General features: G+C 38.5%; 1 protein-coding gene across 2 annotated transcripts in view; it reads right to left on the bottom strand.

Moving 5' to 3' along the window:
* ACSL4 (acyl-CoA synthetase long chain family member 4) overlaps nucleotides 1-21,166 on the bottom strand; it is a 51,444-nt gene that overhangs the window by 5,631 nt on the left and 24,647 nt on the right. Inside the window, exons 3-12 of one of the 2 annotated variants that reach the window (XM_033138072.1) lie at nucleotides 17,292-17,787; nucleotides 16,363-16,540; nucleotides 15,768-15,877; nucleotides 15,071-15,209; nucleotides 12,576-12,726; nucleotides 10,919-11,042; nucleotides 10,065-10,136; nucleotides 1,389-1,528; nucleotides 607-779; nucleotides 82-156 (exon numbers count right to left, since the gene is read on the bottom strand). In XM_033138072.1, the coding sequence (XP_032993963.1) occupies nucleotides 82-156; nucleotides 607-779; nucleotides 1,389-1,528; nucleotides 10,065-10,136; nucleotides 10,919-11,042; nucleotides 12,576-12,726; nucleotides 15,071-15,209; nucleotides 15,768-15,877; nucleotides 16,363-16,540; nucleotides 17,292-17,642 (1,513 nt within the window). In that variant the 5' untranslated portion in view covers nucleotides 17,643-17,787. The remainder of the gene's footprint in view (nucleotides 1-81; nucleotides 157-606; nucleotides 780-1,388; nucleotides 1,529-10,064; nucleotides 10,137-10,918; nucleotides 11,043-12,575; nucleotides 12,727-15,070; nucleotides 15,210-15,767; nucleotides 15,878-16,362; nucleotides 16,541-17,291; nucleotides 17,788-21,166) is intronic. The other variant, XM_033138073.1, reaches the window with a different exon arrangement.

Genomic DNA, 21,166 nt, shown 5'->3' with positions numbered 1-21,166 from the left:
GGTTTATACATGCGTTATATTACTAACTGAAAAATGGAAAGTGCTGCTGTAATTTGTACCGGACATGCAGTGCTCTCTTACCTTCTTGCCAGTCTCTCAGTTTAATCTCACAGCAGATTAGAGGAGCCCCTACTCTGCCAGTGCTGTAGTCAGAAACTAGAGGAAAATCAGAAAAGATTTAAGACAGCAGCCAAAAGAGTTTTTCCATTTTAAAATTCTAGGTGCTTCCAGACTGTTGCTGTTTTCTGGATGATATTCAAGCAGAAACAGGCAAATTCAACTAATGCAATTAAAGTGGGTTTGACGCTCTTGTGCAACAAACCCACTTCCAAAATAAAACAAAGTAAGACTTTTGTGGTAAAGAAAGCAATGGGAAAATGCACTGAAAAGCATGAGATAACTGCTTGATGCAACATTGTATAACCTACCCATAAATTTAAGATAACAAATCAGATGAATGCTCAACAAACAGATTCTCTGGAAGCATTGTAAATTAAACTACGGAGACTAGATAAAAGAACAACCAGTGAAAAGTTAATTCAGTTGTTTAGCAGAAAACCATACAGACCTCCTGGAAACAGAGATGATGTAACCCTAAATTGTTACCTTCAGTAATTGTCCCTGCTCCACAGGTTTCTGTTAACCCATATCCTTGGCCAACAGGACAGCAGAAACAAATGTTCATGAATCTTTGTGTTTGAGGTGAAAGGGGTGCTCCTCCTGAAAGCATCATGCGTACATTTCCTCCTAGGAGTGCTTTCACCTTGTTAAATAAGAGTCTTAAAGGAAAAGAAACTAGCATTAATAAACAAGTATGTGCAATTCCAATATCTCCTTCCTGACAAACAATGTGCTCTGGATTATACCCTATTGTTACAGCAGTGGCTAGCCATCCCATTTTTAAGAAACTAAATGGAGGCAATATTTACATGACACCAAATAATAATGGCTGTGTTTCAAACCAGCTTTAGACTGTGCAGTTCAAATCCAAATGTGCACATTCTGACTGCAATGCATTCAATCCAAAGCCCACTGAAATGTCAGGAGAAAACTTTATGGTTTTTACTTCCACTCTATGCCCTTCGTTGAGTGCTAGCACTGCAAATGTTTCATCTGGTAGAAAGGTTAAAAAGGTTTCATAACCTAGATGATAATGGAACAGTAGCCTAAAGTGCAATACATTAACCCCTGCATAAGAATTATTCTGATACACTTGAGGATGTACAGCAACAGGACCATATTTGGGATGCTTCTTGCACTGGTTCTTTAGAATACAAAATTAGTAGAAATGCATTTACTCAATTGTTGCTCCTTATATAATTACTTGTAGCTATATAATGACTTGTAGCTTTAACATATTAACTGGCACATATATGAAATATACTTACAAATTACATAGAGGTGCATCATAACCCCTTTTTATTTGTTCCAATTTATAGTCATATCCTATCTTGAATAGTGTTTTCTGGATATAGTTCATCTCTTGAACTTTGCTCATAACATTCTTATAAATTCGGTCCATGATTTCCTATAGAAAGATTTTTTTATAAAGGTGAGTGTTGAGAAAAATTACCATTCCTGTTCCTGCTTATACTAGTACAGTCTGGCAATCTAAAAAGGCAACAGGAAACAGGAATCTCATTCATTTTAAGCAGCTTAATTTTTCCTTAGTTGTGCAATGCTTAGTGTACAGTCTAGTTAATCTATTTATGGTCAATGTTAGCCGGGAGCCATTCTGCGTAGGCACAAGCTGAAATGCACAATGGAAAAATTGAGCTTTCCTCCCTTTCCCTCTGAGCTATGCTATTTCAACAAGATTTTAGTATAGCACATTGGTTTTGAATGTTTATTTATTTTTTTTTTTTTTATAAGATTTTATTATTTTCCAATAGAAAAAGAAGAACAAAACACAAAAACAACACATAGCATATACATCAATAAAAACACAATAAACATTAAACATAATCAACAATAAACAAAATCAACATTCAAAACAATAACAACAATAAAAACATAAAAATAAACATATACAAACCTTAACCATTATCTTTCTTTAAATATTTCTTGTTTCTAACTTCTCTGTTTGGGGACTTCCCCCGTTCCCTCCACTGTCTTCAAAAAACATATACTTCTTCAAGGTAGCTTTATATATTGTTCAATTCACTTTTACCCAAATTTTAATATACTTAGCTTTCTCTTAGTCAAATATCTCAATAGCTATGTATCTTATCTTAACGACCTATCTTAGCATATTTTGACACATACATCTTTCACATAACAACAATTCCTCTTACCATTCATATCTAACACATATCTACCAAAGCCGACATTCTGTTTAATTCTGCTCAAATATTCAGTTTAACTGATTTAACCAAATAGTCTTTGAATTTTTTCCACTCCTGCGACGCCTTCCCCTCCCTCTGGTCTCGGATTCTGACGGTCAGTTCAGCGAGTTCCATGTATTCCATCATCTTCATCTGCCATTCCTCCACCGTTGGTATCTCTTCACCTTTCCATGTTCTTGCCAATAAAATTCTAGCTGCTGTTGTGGCATACATAAAAAACACTCTATCCTGACTGGGTATCTCTTCATTGGTTATGCTCAGGAGGAATGCCTCTGGTTTCTTACAAAAGGTAACTTTCATTACCTTCTTAAGCTCATTATAAATCTTGTCCCAGAAGGCACTTACCACTGGGCACAACCACCACATATGAAAAAAGGTACCTTTCGCATGTTTACATTTCCAACATACATCTGACATTTTGGTATTCATCTTAGCAATCTTAACTGGTGTCAAGTACCATCTATAAACCATTTTCATTATATTTTCTCTTAAACCATGACAAGCAGTAAATTTAATACCTTTTTGCCACAATCTCTCCCAGTCATCCATCATAATGTTATGTCCGACATCTTTTGCCCAATCTATCATTGAAGATTTAACCAGTTCATCTTTTGTATGCCACTCTAGCAAAAGATTATACATTTTGGAAAGGTTTTTAAAGTTCGATTCTATCAGTTCTGTTTCCAGTTTTGATTTTTCTACTTGAAAACCAATTTTTTTGTCCATTTTAAATGTTTCATAAACCTGATAATAGTGCAGCCAGTCGGGGACCTGACTTTTTACTTGATCATAGCTTTTTAGCTTAAAAGAGTCCCCTTCCTGCTGCAATATGTCCATATATCTTAACCAGTTTGCAGACATATTCGGTCTCTTATATGCCTTGGCCTCCACTGGGGAGATCCATCTAGGGGTCTTTCTCTCAAACAAGTCTTTATATCTAGTCCATACCTGATATAGGGATTTTCTCACAATATGAGACTTAAACGTTCTGTGGATTTTAGCCTTGTCATACCAAAGGTATGCATGCCATCCAAACATATTATCGTGTCCCTCCAAGTCCAACACATCCACGTTGTCTAGTTTAAACCAATCCTTTAACCAGCAAAAGGCCGCAGCTTCAAAGTAAAGCCTTAAGTCCGGCAGGGCAAAGCCTCCTCTGTCTTTAGAGTCTGTTAAAATCTTGAATTTTATTCTAGGCTTTTTGCCCTGCCATATAAATTTCGATAGGTCCTTTTGCCATTTTTTGAAACAGTCTAATTTGTCCAAAATTGGTATGGCTTGGAATAAAAACAGCATCCTTGGTAGGACATTCATTTTAACCACTGCTATTCTTCCCATTAACGACAGTTTGAGTCTTGTCCAAATCTCCATGTCTTTTTTTATCTCCATCCACAGTTTTTCATAGTTGTCCTTATACAGGTTCAAGTTCTTACTTGTGAGATTGATACCTAGATATTTTACGGATTTAACAAAATTGAGGCCTGTGGCTTCTTGAATTCTTTGGATCTGTTCTGCACTCATATTTTTACCTAAAACTTTGGTTTTCTGCTTATTTAGTTTGAAGCCAGCTACAAGTCCGAATTGTTCAATTAATTCCAAGGCTCTGGGGACACTGCCTTCTGGTTCTTGCAGGGATAGCATCAAATCGTCCGCGAAGGCACGTAATTTGTATTCCTTCTCTCCCACTTTAATTCCTTTTGTCTGTTTATCTTTCCGAATCATATTCAGAAGGACTTCCAGGACCGTGATAAAAAGTAAAGGGGAGATAGGGCACCCTTGTCTTGTTCCTTTCTCTACTTCGATCTCCTCCGATATCACACTGTTTACAATAACTTTTGCTCTTTGTTCTGTATAAATGGCCTTTATGCCATTTAAAAATTTTTCTCCAACTCCCATCTTTTCCAAATTCTTTTTCATGAATGTCCAAGATACTTTATCAAAAGCTTTCTCTGCATCAACAAACAATAGTGCTGCATCTGTGTTTATGTCTCTCTCCAGTTTTTCTAAAATATCCACAATAATCCTCGTATTATTACTTATTTGCCTTCCTGGCAAGAAACCTGCTTGGTCTCTATGTATATAATCTTTCAACACTCTTTTCAACCTTGTAGCCAAAACATTTGCAAAGATTTTATAATCCACATTCAAAAGGGATATTGGACGATAGTTTTTCATTAAAGTCTTATCAGTATCTGGTTTTAAGATCAGTGTGATAAAGGCTTCTTTCCACGTCTCTGGTGCCCTATCTCCTTCTAGTATTCTATTGCAAGTTTCTCTTAACGGCTGTGATAGCCAGTCTTTCAATGTCTTGTAATATTTTGCTGTTAATCCATCCGGTCCTGGAGCCTTCCCCAGTTGCATGTTGTTTATTGCATCTTCTATTTCTTGTGTCGTTATTGGGTGGTTGAGAGTTATTAGTTTTTCCTCTGGGACCTTTTGCAATCCATTCTTCTCCAGGAATCGGTCTATCTCTGCGTCATCTATCTTCTCCTCCTTGTACAGTTGTTTATAGAATCTCTGAAAACACCATCTGATTTCCTCCGGTTTCTCTACATTTTTTCCATTTACTACCAATTTACTGATGACATTTGCCTTTTGTCTTTTCTTTAATTGCCAAGCTAGTAGTTTTCCACATTTATTTGCAGATTCAAATGTTCTTTGTTTCATCATTTTCACTTTCCATTCGATATCTTGATTCATAATATTGGCGTATTGGGATTGCAAATATTTGATTTCTTTTTGAATTTTAACACATCTAGGATGTCCTCTTAGTTCTTTTTCCTTTTCTTTGATTAATTTCAATAGTCTCTCCATCTCTGCACTTTGTTGTTTCTTCTTTTTTGCCTTTTCACTAATGAGGAATCCTCTCATTACCGCCTTACTTGCATCCCAGGCAATCCTTTTCTCCACATCTGAGTTCCAGTTGATTTGAAAATATTCTTTCATCTTTTTCGCCGCTCTTTCTACTAGCTTGGTATCTCTCATCAATGCATCATCCATTCTCCACCTAAAAGAGTCCTTGGAAATCATTTTTAGGTTTACCTGTACCGGATTGTGGTCTGAAAGCGTTTTGGGACCGATTTCTGCTTTTTGTAGTTTTGGAGCCAATTCATTCGAGATCCAGACGTAGTCTATCCTCGACCATGACTGCTGAGATTCACTAAAGTACGTTGCCTCTGTTTCTGTGGGATTTTTTAATCTCCAAGCATCTACCAAGTTCAAATTGTCCACCATTTCAAAGAAAGTCTTTGGGAGTTTCCCATCATTTGTTAATTTTGTTCTTTGAGATCTGTCCATTAATGTGGAAACTGCCCCATTAAAGTCTCCAAGGCAAACTACCTTATAGTCCAAATAATCCAACAGCAAGTCATGGATTTTTTTGTAAAAAATCGACTTTCCATCATTTGGTGCGTAGAGTCCCAGAATTAAAAATTTTTCGCCTTGTACGTTAATTTCAATTGCGATATATCTCCCTTCTTCATCTTTAAATAGCTGTCTTGGGCTATATTTCTCCTTTGCGTAAATCACTACTCCTCTCTTCTTGACCTTGTCCGATGATATGAATTCTTGGCCTAATTTTTTGTTCTGTAACAATCTTCTGTGACGCCGAACTATGTGGGTTTCCTGTAGACATATTATATCCAGATTCTTCTTTTCTATGCTGTAAAACACTCTGCGTCTCTTTGGTCTCTGGTTCAATCCCCGGACATTCCATGTCATCAACTTGAGCGCCATTTTCCTTTCTCTAGTCTTCTCCTCCAGTTGCTTCTCCTTTCTTGTCTTCCTCTGGATCCTTGCCTGGACTTGGTAGACTTGGTGGTGGTCCCGGCGGTGGTGGAAGTACCTCTGGGAACCTGTGGAATTGTGCTGGGTCGAGTGGTGTGCCTTTAAATTGTTCCAGGTGCTTGTCCAAAAACTTCTGTTTCTCCGCCAGGGACCTTATTCTTATCTTTTTTCCTTCAAACGTAAATGCCAGGCCTTCTGGAAATTCCCAACTGAAGGAGATTTTCCTTTTTCTAAGCTCAGTTGCCAAATCGTTGTAAGGAATTCTTTTGTCAAGGAAAAATCTGGGGATGTCCTTATAAAAAATTACTTTATTCTGTTCTACCACCAGGTTATTTCTGTAATGGCAATCCAGAAAGAAGTCTCTATCGTGTCGATCGTGACACACAATCAAACAGTCACTGACTGTTTTGTTACTTTTCTTTCCTCTGGAACCTCTTGGACCAAATCTGAAGGCCTTCACTATGCGCGCTGAGACGTTAATTTCTTCTATCTCCCAAAATCCTGAGAATAGCTTCACTATGTAGTCTTTTAAATCTTCTCCTTCCACTTCTGGAAGATTTCTTAGGCGGATGTTGCCCTCTCTTTGATGTAGTTGCAGAAACGCAAGGGACTCTTCCACAGACCTCTGTCGTGTTCCAATATTCTCTATCTGTTCCAAATCTAAATTGTCCAGTTTTTCCTCCACCTTTTTTATTTTTTCCTTGACCACTTTAATTTCCTCTGAGTCCTTTTTCAAGGTGGCCACCTCTTGCCCAATCCTATTAATCTCTTCTCTGTTCTTCCTTACGTTCTCCTCAATTTGTCCAATAGATTTTTCTAGGGTCTGCGTAGAATTTTTAATATCAGCTTTTATATCAGCTTGTAATTTTTCTATTGCTGAATTCACTGCTGTATTTCCTGAAGAAACTTGGTCTTGTGTTTGCTTCAATCCATCAGTCACGCTTTTCAATCCTGCTGCAATTTCTGCAACGCTGACAACTAGTTTCTCCATTTGTTCCTGTAGAGTAAGGGAAACAGAGCCTTTTCTTTTTTCAGAGCCAGTTCCTTTAGATCTAAGTTCCATTCCTTGTGGGCTCTGCAGCTGTAATCTCAAGGTCACTCCAGTTTCTGTAGTAACAATCTCAGACATTCACAGCAGAAGGCCAACAGTCCCAAAAATAAACACCAGGTGGCCAGCAGCTCAGTCCTGAGAACAAAGAGGCTGCTGAGCCAGGAGCCCACACCAGTCCTGAAAGTCCAACTTTTAGGCAAAGGGTTTTGATTTTCCAAAATATAAATTCCTTAAAGCCAAGAAGAGTCTATTTTCAAATAGCCCAAGTCAGTCACAGTTCCTAGCTTGCAGTGTTACCACCAAAGTCCACAAAGTAACTTGTAACTGGTTACAAAAAAGTCAAAATGTCTCCACTGGTAAACAGTCACTGAAACACCAACAAAGAAAAAATGGCAACAATGTATTACAGCCCGCTACTGACCCGGAATCCTAATCCAGAGGGTGAGGGGCATCTTCTTTTGCCATATCAACTGTTTTTAAGTCTTTAAGCATCCTTTAAATAACTTTTAATCAACTTTTAAAAAGTTCGCAAAACTTTTCCGTTAGTCGCGGCTTTGATCTTTTAGCGCTACCAAGCTCGCGCAAACAGTTCAAAGGGAACAGGCTTCCTTTTACAATTCCTCTGCAAGCAGTGCTCTTAAATCTTGTAAAAATGATCCAATTTTTAACTTACAGAGTTTCTTTGGAAGTCTCTTTGCAGGAAGTGCCGGGTGCTCGAGTCTGGCGGGATCGCTGCTTTGATCCTCCGCAGGCAGACGCTTCTTCAGTCCCGTGCCGGCGCTCCGTTCACCCGATTTTCCCCCTTACGAGGGTCAATCGGGAACGGAGACGGCACGTCTGGGACCCACGAAGCTCAGGTCCACGGGACGCTCTTCCCGTGGCTTTAAGGGACCCGTGGCGCAGGCACAGAAGTCCCTAAAGCCTGACGGAGGACGGAGCCATCGGACTCCCGTCCGCCATTGACCGGCACCTAACCGGAAGTCGGTTTTGAATGTTTAAGAAATAGTTACAGCAGTATCTAATTTGCATCACTATAGTATCTGAAGACAACCTTCAAGGTCTGCAGTTCTATCCACCCCATTCTTTTCTTTTTGTGAAAAAACAACTCATAAAGACGTTTTCCAATTGCCCCAGCACTGATTTTTGTTTATTTTCTGAGCATGCTACTTATATGAGTCAGACTTATGGGACACTCATCAAACTTATGAAGTAAGTTCTTTTCCTGCAAGTTGGACTTTCTTCCATAGCTTGCATTAGGTCTTTCACAGTGCAGTCATGTACATATCTATTCAGAAGCAAATCCCAGTAAAATACAACGGAGCCTACTCTTAGGAAAGTGGACATAGTTTTGCAGCCTCAATTGCTGGTTAAAAACACAATGTTTTGTGGCGGCAGGGAAAGAAGACACTTATCTTAGCGGCTAATAATTTACATAGCTGACTGTTGCTGTTGAATATAGGCAACCTAACTTATCTATAGTAGCATGGATTATTTGCACTCAATCATGCACTCAAATATACCAGACTCAAGGACCAAATATAATTCTAAAATGTAATATATATATATATGTATATATATATGAATGATTGCAATCCTATGTACATTTATTGGGGAAGATATGTTACTGTACCTTTTAACTACTAAATTAAAATAAAAAAGTTACCATACAGATTCACTCTACTTCTTAGTGTTGAGGCTGTTGGGAGTGAATGATATGGAAAATAAAAGGAGACTTCTGCTTTGGCTTGCCACGGCAGAGCCTGTTGATTACATCTCTGCCGTTTTGCATATGATATTTTGAGGATGAAATGGAAGTAATCATCCTCCCAACCCCCCAGGGCAGGGGGGGGCAGCTTCACCCGTAACTGCCCAACACCTGCCCCCGAATCTGGTAGGAATGAGGGGGCAGGGGGTGCTGAGTGGAAAACACTGTGTGTCTCTTTGGCAACTCTCCAAAGTCGCCACCATGAGCGAACAAACTCCTGTTTTTTAAGATGATAATTCGGACTTAATTAACGGGCATGCTCTGAGATGAGATAAACTACTCTGCCAACTGATTCAGCCACTGAGGAGCTAAAGGAATCGAGTGGAAGAGAGATTATCTTTACTATGAAACTGGTATGTCGGAACGGAAAGTGGGGGGAGGGAGCCACCTTTGTTTCTTTTTGATATACTGCATATTTGCTATTTTACTTGGCAAATCCCCCTGGAAAATCTGAATACCGATTATGTACACAAGTGAGACTGTACTGTATTGCAATACTGATATAATTTTGATCTAATTATTAACTGTGTGGAAAAGATTTACGAACTTGCAATTAATTCTCATGGGACTGTTAAGAGCGGAAGATGGGAATTGAGGCTTATAGCCAAAGTACAGGCTTTTCTGTTTTGGTATGATATGAGACAAAACGGAAAGGTTTGGACATATGCCTGTAACAATTGGTAGAAAGCCAGATTTCCTCCATTTTGGGACGTGTTGTATTGGATAACATCTGGTGTGAAGAAGTGAAAGTGAAAGAAAATAAACACCCACACAGAAACATACTGTTTTTATATAACTTGCTTTCTGGATGAACTCAGAGGCTGTGAAAACGAACGAAGGATTAACATCGGATTGATTTATGGGAACCACCTGGACTAATTAAGAAAGCAGCGCAAATGTGAGATGATGGCAATCCTCCGACCTCAGAGCATGGGAAGTCAAACAAAGATTTATGATTTGGTTTAATATTTGGACTATTTGATTATTTTGTCATTCGGAATGTCTTTAATGTGGCCTTTATTGGATTGTTAAATTGGAAAACTGAATAAATATTATTTTTTAAAAGATATGGAAAATGAAAGTATTTTATTAGCCACTTGTCCCAACCCATACTTACAGGCACAGCTGCCATCAATGTTGGTTTCAAAATAGAACAATCTCCTTTGCTTCCCTTTTTAATTTTACTTGACTGTAAGAAAAGAGTATGAGAATCCCGGTTAAAAGTACATTAATAGCCCAAAGACTGCCACATTCCAAAAACAATTACTTTATTCCATTCAGTGAAAGAGAATGAACCTCAAAAATACAAGGAAGCCCATTAACAATACATTTTTCAATACTAAAAGAAACAGCAATGTTGTATGTGGTTATCTGCAGGCCTTGATGCAACTAACTATTGAGACAAAATATTGGGGAGTGGTGCTCTTTGAAACGTAGCTTAAATCCATTTATTCACACAATAAGGGAGCTGCAAAACTTTTTCTGACATCACAGATCTGTGCATGCTAAAATTATTCAGTTCGTGAGCAAGGTAAATATTATTTATTGCATGTTCAACATATTATAGTGCATCAGGGTAAGCAACTGATGGGCTTGCCTGTTCAAGATACTCTATTATATACACATATATGTGGGCAGGCTGTTAAAAGTGCTATGGATGGGTACAATTCTTTTTATTTACGGTAGTTGTAAAGTTGATCCTAAAGATTACTATGGGTGGTGAGGGATGGATCATGCTGTTTAACTAGAATTTTCTAAAACCAGTTTCCTGAGCAAGGTTTCCTGAGTGCCTTTTTGGGTGTTACACTTTCCTACACTAGCCACTACTGCGCTTTGAACATTTCAATGTGGCGAGTCTAGGATTGCTAATCATCTCCACGCTATTCACAACTGTTGTGTTAATTCAACTGAATGTTAATGCATTTCTTTCTTTGTGAACAACCAACAGAAGAGGTCAATGCATTTGCTTACCTGGTCTGATAGTGTGAGAGGAGAGGAATATCCAATCCTGCAGCCGTAAGTAATACAGGAAATTTCTGCTGTCAGTTCTAATACATGAGCCAGAGGCAAATAGCCAATGTATGTGTCCTTGGGTCTAAAGGAGAAAAATTATGTGCTTCAGTATAGCATGCAGGTTATCTGAACTTAAAAAGAGCCCTGCTGGATCAGGTCAAAGGCCCATCCAGTCCAGCACTCTGTTCTCAAAGTAGCCAACCAAATATCCATAGGAAGCCTGCATGCATATCTTTAGTGCAGCAGCACTTCCTCCACCAGTGATTCCCAGCAATTCTTGTTCAGAGGCATACTGCCTCTGAAGTGGAGGTATAACATAGCCATTTGGGAGACTAACGTCCGATAGCTTTGCCCTCCATGAATTTGTCTAATCCTCTTTTTATAAAGCACAGAAAACAGTTTTTATTCTACATTCTTTTTTCATAATTGGGGGCTTCTGGGATCTATGTTCTCTAACATACAGCCAGGCCAATTAGATTACTTAACAGATGAAAGCTTTAAAAACATCACACCAATGGAAAGAATTTTGTACCTACTATTCAACTTCCTGGACTTGTCAATTATTTTCCAAGCAGAGCATTCTCTCTAGCTTGGAGACATCAGGTTAAAATAGGTTTCTACTGTGGTATTATTATTGTCCTTCTTAAGGCTACAACAGGTTTCCATTTAAAGTCTGTTTCTATTCTCCCACTTCCTCACCAATAGTCTTCCAGGCAATAAAAAAAAGAAACCTTCCCTTTGGTGCATTCATGTCAGTTCCAGGATGTACCCAATTTCCAAAATACTGGTGAAGTATCAGCCACCAGCACTTAGGTTTCCCCACTTATCTAGCAGTTTGGTGGGGCCCCATATATGATGCCCAAAAAGTCTATTACAAAATCCTCAGACTGGTATTCAAACATCTCAGACCTCTGTTTTATAAAGGGTTTATTTGTTTTCCACTCCTATGTCTCCCCCTTAACTTTAGCAGCACCAGAGTTAAATATTCTATCACTACTGTTGCTATAGTAAAGCCTTAGAATGATCCTGTCCAAGGTGCAATGTTATAATCCAGTAAGAAGCAGGTAAATAGCCAAAGTATGAACCCAGGATCCATAAATAACATTTCTTAGGAAAAGCACATAACTTTTATCTTATACAAATTTATCTCTTCTTTTGAACACTGTTCTGTTTAACCCATTCTAGTCCTTGTCAGTTAAGTCTCATGCTAATGATTCAGCCAGAGTGCAATCCCCCTATCTGCTGGGGGCAGGATGTAAAAACACATAGAGGAAGGAATGGAAAGGGATAGGAAGAGGGTTTAGAATGGGCCAACCTAATCCTCTCTGCCCTCCCACCTTGCTTGTCCATCTGTAGCTGCAGTTAACAGCAAGTGCCACCCTCCCACATTAACTTTAATCATTGCTAAATGACAGGTGAGAGGAAGCACCAAAAAAGGCATTAATTGGCCCAATTCCTCTGGTTGCCACGCTGTTGACAGGTATGCTGCTGTGCCCTGATCCTCCATGGGGAGAAAGCGGGATTGCACTATAAATGATTACAGAAAGATAGTGTTGTCTTTAAAAATGGAGTTTGAGTTTTTGACATACATCTTTGAAAAACAGGAAATGCTTACCCCAACCCTGGTATCCGTTCACACTGCCCTGTCATTCCAGCTATCAAGTTTTTATGCATCATCATCACTCCTTTAGGTTTCCCAGTGGAGCCACTGGTGTACATTACTAAGGCCATATCTGTGGCAGTAGGTCGACTTGGAGAGATATTTACTAGAAAAAAGATCAGGGGCAACAAACATTACAGGTCAGTATATCACAGAAAATGAATTTAAACTGTATTTTATATTGGATGCCAATCTTAGCTGAAAAACAAGGTATAAACAAAATTTATGAAGAAATTTGACTATAAGTACTTTCTCTGTGTGGGAAACCAAAACCAGAATACTCTTATCTGCATTCCTATAAAAGGTCAAAAAGTCCCAGAAGTTTCTGTCTCTTAGCTTAGAACTAATTGGAAGGGCTTCTTTATAGCAATGGAAATTTCCAAAGCAACTTTAATCTCATTGGGAAGAAAGTAGTGAAAGACTAAGATATGTGACACATCTACATGCCATTTTTATGTTGATGTTAAATCAAAAGTATCCTGCTTGGAGAAGGGCTCAAATAGTTCTCAGGAATGGGATCCATACCCTGCTGGTGTCTTTTTCATTATATCTATTCCTGCTGAACAGGATGCATGGTTCTGGCTATGGGTGAAAAATAGGCTTCATCTTTATTGACAAATTAGCTAGTTGACTGGGTGCTTTGTTTGCCCTTCTGCCGAGGCTTCAGGTGGACTTGAAAGAACTATCAACTTATGGCTGACATCTGGAAGGTTCAGCTGTCTTCCTGATGCTTTGCTCCAATGCAGGCACAGAGGAACAGGATAAAGCTCTTCCACTGAAGGTGACTGTTATGAGGCAAGTTTTAAAATGAATGTGAGTGGTGCTGTGAACCTGGAATCCAGCAGTGACCAGCGCACCAGGTCAGAGGCTACAGTGTCACTAGCAAAGGAACCAGACCAGATTCCTGGGCTTTGAGCCTGATGCTAGGACCACTTAATTTGAGGCTTGCAGGCAGGAGCCCATTGAACTAGCTCCTATAGCAGGAGGACCGAAATAAAACCAAATCTAGTATTCTTATAGGTGTATTTCCTGGGCCTGAGGGCCTGCATGCTTCTCTCACTACCTCACTACTTTAGTGCCACAAGGATTACACAAGGTGATAAGCCATGAACTGGAGGAGATGTGTCTGTCTTCAGGCCAGAGAATTAGTCTTTTAAGAAAACTCTAGTCCTCAAGAAGGAAAGAACAGAGGTGGATTGGAGGCAAAGGCACAAGAGGTTTCAATTCACTTCCAACCCGTCAGAACAGATTGTTCACTAGTCCTCCTTGGTGCTGTGAGAACCAATCTTGCCTTGCCTTGTGGGCTCATATGTGGGAGCAGAACAGGACAAGTATGGAATATACCCTGGAGTAGTAATTCTGTCCACGGACCAAAGCTTTAGAGGTGGAAATTGAGGGAGACAGCGACCAGGCAGAATTAAAATCCCTGCACAGGGAGTTCAGTCCTGCTTTCTGCAGCTGATCCAGCCACATATCTACCTGTCCTACATACAACTTCACATATGGCATCAATATGGGAGAGGTGAACATGGTTTTTGGAAAATTTGGCAGCCTGGTGGACCAAATGGGACCCCATCCCTGGAATATTGCATTATCAAAATTTTAATACTCTGCTCACTGGAATGAGAATCGCCAATCTAGAGTGCCTGTGGAATGCCCCCTCTTTAGCAGTGCAACTGGTGGTGACATTGTTATTATTTCAGCAGCATGTAAGGACTTACTTGACCCAGCATTTTAAGAGTTTGATAGTTTGATCTTACCTGCTACTGTACTTTGATTTTATCTGCTTCTATTTATTCAGATGCAAGGTTTTATAAGATTATTTTATGGCTTGTTTCTATTATGTACTGTACAGTATATATTGTACTTCACCCTCATATCTATAGAGATCGGTGTTGGCGAACCAACTGCAAGCCCAGGGGCCAAATGTGGCCTTCTCTATCTGGCCCTTGGGATACTCTCCAGGCCGCACCCATCCCACAGGCCAAACCTTCCTTTACTCATTTATCCTGGGCTGAAATGTGTTACTGAACTGTGATAATGCTGCTTGCCTGAAAGGAGGCTGAAGAGATGTGTGGTAGTTATAGAAACCTCATGGCTAGAATGTAAGATACTGTACAAGGGTAAGAGTCACACCATTGCTTTGCCCACTTTTGCACCTGGCCCCACCAACATAGATATGTGGCTCCCAGAAAGTTGCCCATAAGGTAATGTGTCTCCTGGGCTGAAAAGAGTTTTCTATTCTGATATAGATGAAGGATGGGCTAGAAGTATTTTAAATAAATACACATGAGCATACAATATTGAGGGAGAAGCTTATATTTTAAACAGCTTACAGTTTCATACTTCTTCCCTATGATTAACATATATTTACAACTTTGCTTACTATAGTGAAAGAAGTGTTTCATAACTTTAAGCAGCTGTGCTAGCCTTTCACTTAGTCCACTTACAGTTTTCTGATTTGGCTCCCAGTTCTTCTACTGCTTGCATGCTAAGGATCTCTAGTGTTTCAGGATAGTCTGACTTATTGATAGTCTTCTTGTCCACATAAATGATATGTCTGAGGCAGGGGATTTCTGACAAAACATTCTGATGAAGAAATATTTGAAGGTTGATTACACAGTGTACAGCACAGGATCTTAACATATTGCCTGTTTATTTTGATACCTCTATCCTTATGATGGTTTGGGCTAGTATCAGTGCTTTAAAAACCTACTCCCCTTACCTGCAGCCATTAAACACACAGTCCAAATGGAAGCATATTTTTATATATTGGTTCATACTAGAACTATGAAAACCTTCAGATGAACATTCCACAAAAGGTAGAGAAGCTATCAATAATGTTTGTACTTTGGCTTTCCAGCTTTGTGCCCAAATCATGGTGGTCAATATGCTACTTGTTTGTTTAGAATTTTCAAATAATTTCAATGAAGGGAATTTATTGAGAGTCCCACTGATTTATGAGCCAAGACAATACTTTGCAGCCCCACTGCAAAATACACATAGCCACAAGTTAGTCCACACGATCTCCAGAATTTCAGCCTAATGTTGAATTAGTTTTCCATGAAACATAACAACAACCCAACCCATATCTTTTGCAAGATTACTATTATTTATACCAAATGAAGATATCTCATCAAGACTTACCTTGAGTTTGCCTTCTAAAAGGTCTGTGCTAGTGATTAGATAAGATGCTCCAGATTCGTTCAGTCCATAGGTTACTGCATCTTCTCCAAGGGTCGCGTATAAAGTAACAACTGTTTAACAGAAAGGGGGAAATTGCTTAAAAAATAAAAGCTAAAACCAAATCTGTATTTTCTAGCCATCAATTATTTCGCATTGAAGAATGAGTAAAAGCATTTTGGTTTTTCATCTTCATTTTATGTTTCACATCTACTGCAAAAAAACACCACTATCCCAAAGTGGAATAAACCTGACATATCTATGCAAAATTCTGAAGTTTGTAAGAAAAATACAGTGAATATTCATGCAAATCATGAGTCTTCCAAATGACGACTGTGCTTACTCTTGTGTACATTTGAGTTTTACACAGAAACATCATGGACAGCAAACTCTGGCATTGTATTTTAAAGTTACATACCTGTTTTGATAACTAGGAGATAACATTGCAGTGAGGGGGGAAATATAGGACTGGGAAAGGAGGGAACAAGGAACCTGGGGATCATAGTCCTATTTTTCCACAAACTTGCTCATATATGCCAGATAAAGCATCAATACTCACGAGGAAAGCTGTATCGAAAACAGGTTTGTGCTGCAATCATCCATTCAGTTCGGGTTTCGCAGAAAATAGCAACTGTGCTCTTTGGTTTTAGCCCAAGTGCAACTAATCCACTCCCAAAGTTGTTCAGTTTCTGGTTAGTTTCCTCATAGTTTAGCCACCTATAGTTTCCTAAGATCAGCTGGTTAAAGAGTAAAACACATTGTTTAATATACAATAACTTTGATTAGTAGGCTCCTAAATAAATAAGTAAAATATACTGTTGAATAACTTGATCAATATAACACGAGACAGTACTCACTAGAACAAGAGTGCCTAAAATCTAAATATTTTATTCATCATTGTCAGCCACAATGTTGGTCTAAAAGAAATGCAGGTAACTTTCAAAATAGGCCAGCTGTGCTTGTAGTGCTAAAAAACCTGCCCAGTAAGGTGTCTGTGCAAATACTACATTTTCCTACTATATCAATAAATACAGCTTGTTCAATAACATTGTTCTCTGAAGTATTTTAGAATCCTCTCCCTTGATTAGCAGCCAACAATTCACATGGCAATAGAAATGCCACAGAAATACATACAAAGTAAATATCTTCAGACAGAAGCACGTAGTTCCAATACTTGGAACAAGTATTAAACTTCATATCTATGTTTGCTTGACAAAGTAACTTAACAGTGGGTGATGCCTTTTGAAATGAGCATTGACCTATTTATTACTAATTTAACAAAAAAAGTATTTGTTTTTTTAAAGAACCTGAACTTACTATTTGAATAGTATAACAAATAATAAAGTGCATAGATTTCAAAAGACACTCTAAACATACCAAGTGCTTTAAAAAATGATCCCAATTCATTGCAAGTAAGATATTTAAGACAGTATCAACCTTTTAAAAATACCTTATTAATGGTGTTTAAACATTTACCAATGTTATTACCTTCTTAAATACTTTTCCATGGGGCTGTATTTCATTCTCCTCACTCAGGATCTCTCTTGTTCCAAGACAGTCTTTTTTCCCAAATTTTGCTACAGCATGGTCAAACAATTTGTCCAAAGTGTCTGCTCCAGGCAAGTCTATAGTGGCTAATGACTCAAGATGTGAAATGGCTCTGTATGGGCTTCCAGGACTGTCCGAGATGGGTTTAGCTTTTAATCGCTTCGCCATAGCTTTTTTCTTCTTAGCATTTGTAAGAAAATACCACGGAATGAATATAAGGGCACTGTACAGATTTATCAACAAGTACACAGGAAGCAAGAGAAAGATGCGTAGTCCTAGCTTAAGCTTCATAATGGATGGCTTTCTGTCTCCTGTCGTTCAGGGATTCGAAGTGCCTTAGTTTTTTGCAAGGCAAAAGTGGAAGCAGCCGCAGACAAAAGCAGAATGAAGGTTTAGGTGGTTCAGTTTTAGAGTAATCACTGCAATGTTAGAAATACTGGAAGCCAGCAGCAGATTATTGGTGGTTGAAGATCACAGGTAATCAGAGAGCAGGAGGCAAAATTAGTAACAGTTTGTTAGCTTCAATCCTTTATTGGTTTCATCATAAAATGCAGCTAGATACTGGAGGTTGAAAAAACTGGTTTCATACTTATACACATGGCATAACTGATTTTAAGGAGATTAAAATTGAAATAAATATTTGTTCCATCTACCCCAACTCAAATATTTTTGAGAAGCACTCTTAAAATGTTATACTTTTAATCCAGTTTAGCAAATACGTATTGCATCATTGTGTTCAAAAGTTCATAGCTTTTTCTTTAAATATTTTTACTTGAGCAGGAGAGGATTTAGCAGTGCTGTTTATGACTCAGAAGCTACATTAATTCACTGTTTACTGGACTTGCGTACATTCAGATTCCTTGGCAGGCCAAAATACGGAACTGTTGCAATTGCTTATTGCAAAATGCTTCCATAGCCTCCCTTTTGACCTTGCTTTAAGACTAGCAACCAGTTTGATAGAAACAAGGTCTTAAACATATCCTAATATTCAGGCATGAGCCAATATAGACATGTAATTTTGGCTTCTTATGTGGAAGGAACTTCTTCTGTTCAAATAACAGCACTGCAGTTTAACCATGGTTTCATAAAACCTATCCTTATATGCAATCAGATCATCGGACATATTGCAGGGGATTGGACTGGATGACCCTCAGGGTGCCTTCCATCTTCATACTTCTTTGATTCTATATGGGAGTTAGGATTTAAATTTGCAAAAGGAGAAAGTGAGCGCTGGATAGAGGAATGATAGGCACTGACTGAACAACATTCAGTCCCATTTCACTGGGGCTTTCTTAAATATTCCCCACAATTTCCAGGGGAAATGCTGGAAGCTGCACAGAACACTGTTTTGTGAAATGGGCCCAAAACATTCTGATATGAGGGAGCAAGAAGCGAGGATCATCTCTTTACACACTTAATGGAGGGTTGCAGAGTGCTTCAGGATTAGGACTATTTTGGGCAGACTGATGAAGCATAATGCAGAGGAAACACAGGACAATAAATAAATCAGGAACAAGGAATTCAGATAGCTATACCTGTACCCCAGTATTAAAGTGATGTAGAAACATATTTGATGTTTCAGGATGAAACACACTGTGCTTTAAAAATAGATTGTAAATGACTGACTAGCATGTCAATAATTAAGATTCTGCAGCACCCATTATTTAATCATGATAATTGAATTTGCTCTAAGGTACAGCAGCAGCTACAGACTAGTAGTGTGTATTACTCAGCTGATAAATGTTATTTAATTATATAGTGCAACATGATGAATTTCTGATTCATATTTATAATCACAGTAAAACTTTATCTGTCAAGGCCCCAATTCCTTTGAGGAAATTTAGCAAAGAAGCCAGCCATGTATACCATTAAACATAAATTAAAAGATGTCCTTCATATGTAACAGTCATATGACTTGTTAGAAATCCCCTAGTTTCCATTTTCTCAAATTGGAATATTAATTCCTACAGAGTATCTAGCTTTTATAGAAACATAAATATATGTTTACATCCATAGGTGAATATGCTTTACATTACCAATATTCCAAAAAAGACATTTCCCATGAATTTAAATCTAATTTAGTTAAATCCCAAAGCAACTGTGGTATAATAACTTTTATCAGAGTCAACCAAAATATCACAAGGAAGTGGGAATGCTTTCAAGTTTCCCAGGACTTTCACTGAGCTGCTAGATGTTCAGCAAAAAAAAGGCCAGGGTAGGGAGGAAAAAATATGGTTCTAGGGCAGCGGTTCTGAACACCTTTGTGCTTGAAAATTTCTGGAAGTTTCAACTTGCACTTTTTTGTATTCCAGATTGACACTGTTAAAAACAGCGCTGTATTATGATGCTTTAAGCCATGGCCTTGTTGGCCTTATTGATAAATATGGCTCTGATCAAAACAAAAAATGAATACAGTGGTGCCCCGCTAGATGAATGCCTCGCTAGACGAAAAACCCGCTAGACGAAGGCATTCGTCTAGCGGAAGGCTGCCCCGCAAGACAAATTTGTCTATGGGGCTGCCTCGCAAGACGGGAAAAAAAATTTCCCCGTCTAGTGAAAACCATGGTTTGCATTGGTGCTTCACTAGACGAAAAAATCGCTAGATGAAAATACTCGCAGAACGAATTATTTTTGTCTAGCGAGGCACCACTGTAAGTGCAAAATACAGATATCCTCAACTTTTCTGCAACCTTTACATGGATCACCTGGTGGCTTGTGGACCAGTTTAAGAGAACCAGTTTGAGCCTGCTGGGTCAGGCTAATGACCCATCAAGTACAGTGGCCCATCTAGTCCAACATTCTGTTCTCACAGTGGCTAACCAGATACCTGTGAGAAACCAGCAAGCAAGATTCAAACACAAAAGCACTCTCCCCTCCTGTTGTTTCTAGCAGTGGCCATTCAGAATATTGCTGCCTCGAACTGTGGAGGCAGAACACAGCTATCATAGCTAGTAGTCATTGATAGTCTTCTCCTCCATTAATTTATCTAATCCTCTTTTAATCTTTCCTCCTGTGGGAGTAAATTCCATAGTTTTAACTATGTGCAGCATGAATAAGTTCTGTTTATCTAAAAGCCTCTGTTTGAGAGCATGATTAAAATACCTCCCCCCGCAAGTCTGCATGCTGTAGCAAGACGGAACAGTGTTTTGTAGATTTTGAGCATGATCTAATGTAGGTTTATATAACAATTGACATGCTACATTTTGATGTTATAGACACTTTAATTCCACCCATCATGCTCAAAAAGTTCATTTTCTTCTATCCTATCCTATACTCTCCCTTTCTTTTTTAAAGCTTAGCACCTAGCTGAATTCTTTAAAAATGAAAGCTTGCTTTGTATTTGCTGATATTTGAATTTTCTGAATAAAAGCTACTACGATACTGTTGCTTTTACATTTCTTTTGATAAACTAGCATGGCTATCTGCAAATTTAGTTATTTTTCGCATAATGGCATGCTCATTTTGTTTTCCTGTTCTAAAATGGAACAGCCATGGCTCTCCAATGAAGTATATTTTGACAGCTCCAAATAGGACTTCAAAAAATATATTGTTTGCAAAAAAAATGCTAGTTCCAAGACTTTCAAGTAAATTACATTAATTTGCATTAGCTCTTTCCTTAAAACCTGTTTTGATGTGTACCCCCCCCCCCAGTTAATTAAACACTCCAGTAGAAGTAAGTTGCACATAACACAAAAACACATGGGCAGAAATGTTAATGCTAGTTAAAGCTCAAGTGAAGAACAGTTATACAATATGACATAATTTAAGAAAAGATCTGGAAAATTTGTGTTCAAAGTCTGACAACAAACAAAGCA

Source organism: Lacerta agilis, chromosome Z (assembly GCF_009819535.1).
Source record: "Lacerta agilis isolate rLacAgi1 chromosome Z, rLacAgi1.pri, whole genome shotgun sequence".
NCBI lineage: Eukaryota > Metazoa > Chordata > Lepidosauria > Squamata > Lacertidae > Lacerta > Lacerta agilis.
This window is presented reverse-complemented; position numbering and strand designations above follow the sequence as displayed.